General features: G+C 43.7%; 1 protein-coding gene across 24 annotated transcripts in view; it reads left to right on the top strand.

The window, feature by feature from the left end:
- dph6 (diphthamine biosynthesis 6) overlaps positions 1 to 2,635 on the top strand; it is a 94,424-nt gene extending 91,789 nt beyond the window's left edge. For 11 of the 24 annotated variants that reach the window (XM_049740495.1, XM_049740504.1, XM_049740494.1 and 8 more), the window contains one exon: positions 1,455 to 2,635. In XM_049740495.1, the coding sequence (XP_049596452.1) occupies positions 1,455 to 1,573 (119 nt within the window). In that variant the 3' untranslated portion in view covers positions 1,574 to 2,635. The remainder of the gene's footprint in view (positions 1 to 1,454) is intronic. The other 13 variants (XR_011088062.1, XR_011088064.1, XR_007485797.2 and 10 more) reach the window with 13 other exon arrangements.
- The last annotated feature ends 1,141 nt before the right edge of the window (positions 2,636 to 3,776 follow it).

Raw genomic sequence — 3,776 nt, forward strand, 5'->3', positions numbered from 1 at the left:
TTCCCCCCCGCAAACCGAGCCTGACTCATCACGGAGAAGCTGGAGTCGGCTCGCACGCACACGAAGAGAATCCCCCTCACCCTTCGGGCGTCTTTATGGGTCACAGCCCGCTCTCAATGGGGCGATGAATCCGAAAAGTCAAAAGGGGGAAAAAAGTAACACCTCTGGCGTCGGCGCTCGCAGTGTCACGAGGTGCAGCTGTCAGAGCACAGACAACGCAAAATGTAACCCCCCCCCTCGCCTTCCCCCTTTACATTATTTGCGTGAGGATTCACAGCTGATAGACGTGGCATATGCTTCGAATGAAACCTTTAAACATCTTGTCGCAACTTGTTACTTACGATCCAAAGACCCCCACTCTGTCACAGACCCTTCTTTCTAACATTAATAGCTAAGTTCTATCTATCTTATTTATCTAGCTGGCTATGTGTCTAGCTAGCTAGCTAATGATTTATCCGGCTAGCTATCTACCTAGCTATTTGTTTTGGGAACACGAACATAAAAATTGAGCCAACTCCAAGTCTGTCCTTTTTGTATAAGGTACAGTACTGCTTTGACTATTTTTGAACAAGTATCTTTGTTTCTACTGTAAAGAGTGAGATTACTTTTGGCACCTCTGGAAGTAGAACACAAAAAGAAACGTTACAGAGGTCTTTTCGTGCCCCTCAGCATCTTTAGTCATTTCAAAATGAACAATGTTCATTGGCCAACACTTGCTATAATCGCCAGTTCATTTGACTAATTTGATCCATTTGGGAGGCAGCGTAGCACAACTAAAAAGTCGCACCGCTGCCGGCCTTGGCCACTCCTTTAAAAGCCCAATGAGCCCCGAAGGTATCGGCTATTAATCATGGTAATCCTCCAGTTCTACCGCAGCCTTAATTTATCAAGAAATGCTCATGCCCTCCTTTTGGGTCACATGTCCCTTGGCTAACATGACATACAACGTTCGGTTTCCAACACAATGGCATGAAAGTCCCGTGAACCTCGAAGGTATCGAATATATATCCGACATATTCTTAGTTACAGTAGCCGGCCGGTGTGCATCCTCGTGAAAGAAATGAGACAACCGCGAGACAGACACACTTGTGGCCAATTAGCGTTACAGATCGGGACCGGACGGCGATCCCGGCGGACCGCCGCTAAATAGACAGGCTGTCATCGAGACATTTGCTCCATGAATTCTCATATGTCCGCTCTCCATCTGTAGTCTGGCCAATCGTACTCGGCGAAGACAACAACTGTGTCTAATAAAGAAGAACCCCCCCCCCCCCCCTCCTGTTCACGCATATTGGCTTGTCCGAATGTGGAATTCAATCCTTTCTAACATATGTCTACATTGTAATGAATGTAAAAGGGGGTTTAAGAATATCAATAATTTGCGAATAGGTCACGGGGTTAAGTGCAGGCCCGGCGGGAGCCACGCGCTAATATCATCCTCCTTCTTCCACCAGGACTCCAAGACGCTTTGGAAAAACTCCTCAGGGACTCCTGTCCATCCGTGGCCCCGGTTCCAGTACTGGACTTGGCTGATTCCGACATCCTCCTTCTGTCCTGCTGGCTCAGCTCTTAGAACCAGAACCAGGATCAGGTCTATTCAAACCTCAAAGTGTTTCCAAAAGGATGATAGTAGTTTTTGGGGCCAGATGTTTTGGGACAGTGACAGATTTTGGGGATTTTGATCTTTGTGTCATTCTGGAGGTTTTTGCACAAAAAAAAAAAAGGCATTCTTGTAGTCTGTGAAGATAAAGACCCGACAAACCGTCCTCTAATACCTCTTTTGTTCAGGTAGCACCCGACCTAACAACACCTTTGCTGTCATAGTAAAGCAACCGATTTAGCGTGTGTGTGTCTCTTTAGGTGACCACGTGTCTCCCTCTGGTGTTCCACGGGACTGGAGGTGTGTTATTATTGTGTAATAGGCAATCAGCAGCAGGCACCCGAAAAGATTAAGCCTCTTTATGTTTTCCATTGATTCCAAGGCAGCCTGGTTAATAGGAGAGGGACTTCAGCTCACATCGCTGCAGGCAAGGAATTAAGCCTGAGTGTGTGCGTGCGTGTGCCAAGAAAATAACACTATTAACGCTCCTGGAACATTTCTTTTCTCAAAGATCATGAACGTATTGATGAACCCGAGTTGGAATGCGTCTTCACTCCGCCGATTCTATCCTCAACGCGCCCCGAGACGACGGCGGGATGCGGCCTTACCGATCGATCGTCAACCCGCCCCGCCGTTGTTTTGATTGTTGCTATCAAAAATTGAACAATGGAGGCGGCCAATGGAGCCTGAAGATTTTTCTTTTTTTATTGCAGGTTGAACAACACAAACAAGCAATTATTTATGAGCGAGCAAGCTAATGTTCTATCAAGTGTGTACCTGTTTATTATTTAAGGGGGAGTTGTCTAGGAATAGATTTTCTTAATGATACAACTGTCACATCATGCATGTATGCAAGTAAAATCAATCATCGACAGTCTCTGTGGATGTTTGTGGTCTGTGGGATTTACAATGGAAATTTAAAAAAAAGTATTTCATAAGAATATACAAATGTTCATTGTTTATTTCTGTGCATTCATTCTTGTAATTTAAGGCATGTAAAAAAAATAGTTAATAGCATACTGACGACTAATGATTTCAATATCAACAGTCTCTGAGGTTACTCAATTTGCATTAAAAAGTGAAAAACTGAATTTATTATTCGGGAACTAACATTTAAAACACCAAATAAACCAAATAAACACAGGGCAGCATTTTCCTGTAAACTCCACGGCCACAACTTGCATTTGTAAACATTTGTTTCCATCCGGTTTCCATATAGATGTCGACAAAGCCGCTAGGACGTAATCATGCCCGTTGTGGCTGGGCCGACGTAATGTTCCGTGACAAGACGATCTTTGTGTCCCGGCTTGCAAAATGACTAAAGACAGGCTGACATTTACTTTTCTCATGCGCCCGTTGTCTGCCAAGCTGCGACCGCTCCACATACAGAAGTGGCTTTTTTGTGACCAACGTTGTTGTCCTTTGTGTACCGCCGAGCACCAACCAGCCTGCGGCCCTTGTCATTTTGGCCTTGCACATGGGCTTAACTGTGTGCTTCTTCCTCCAGGCTAACCAGGCTGATGATGTGTGTGTGTTTATATGTGTGCATGGGAGACTCTCATTCCTCGTAGCCTACATACAGTAAAGGGAGCGTTGGGCGTAAGCTCACTGCTGGAGACGCCTCCTGACATAATTTGTTTGTTTTCATGTTTGAGTATTTTTTTTCCTTCATAATAGCTGCTTTGTATGTGCGTGTGTGTGGATGTATTTTGAAATCCTTGTCTCCAGGTCAAAGCATTGCCTCTCACAATTACTCTTATGGTGACTCAAGAGGCCCCCCCGAGTCTGTCCATTGGATGGTGTGTGCCTCCCTCTGGTGCCTAAAATAAGCAGCGCAAGTATTTTCTTTTTTTCCTTTCAAATAAAACTATGTAGTATTAATCTTTTTTAATTTACTTAATAATGCCTGTTATATTTTGTATGGTTTCTATGACTTTACAACATTTTTTTAAATTAATTTGCAGAAAATATACTGAACGGTCATCAGCCAATCACTGGGCACATAGATGTTACTGCTAGTATTACAATCTGTTTTTTTTTCCCCATGCATATGTTTTTTGTTCCAGATAACTGTCGCTAATAAATTTACTGCACAATATTTGCTTTAAAAAATAATAATTAAAATGGTAGGAGCTTTTGTTATCGTTTGCTGTAGTTTCCCAGCGGAGTCAATTTC

This window comes from Syngnathus scovelli, chromosome 14 (genome assembly GCF_024217435.2).
Source record: "Syngnathus scovelli strain Florida chromosome 14, RoL_Ssco_1.2, whole genome shotgun sequence".
Classification (NCBI taxonomy): domain Eukaryota; kingdom Metazoa; phylum Chordata; class Actinopteri; order Syngnathiformes; family Syngnathidae; genus Syngnathus; species Syngnathus scovelli.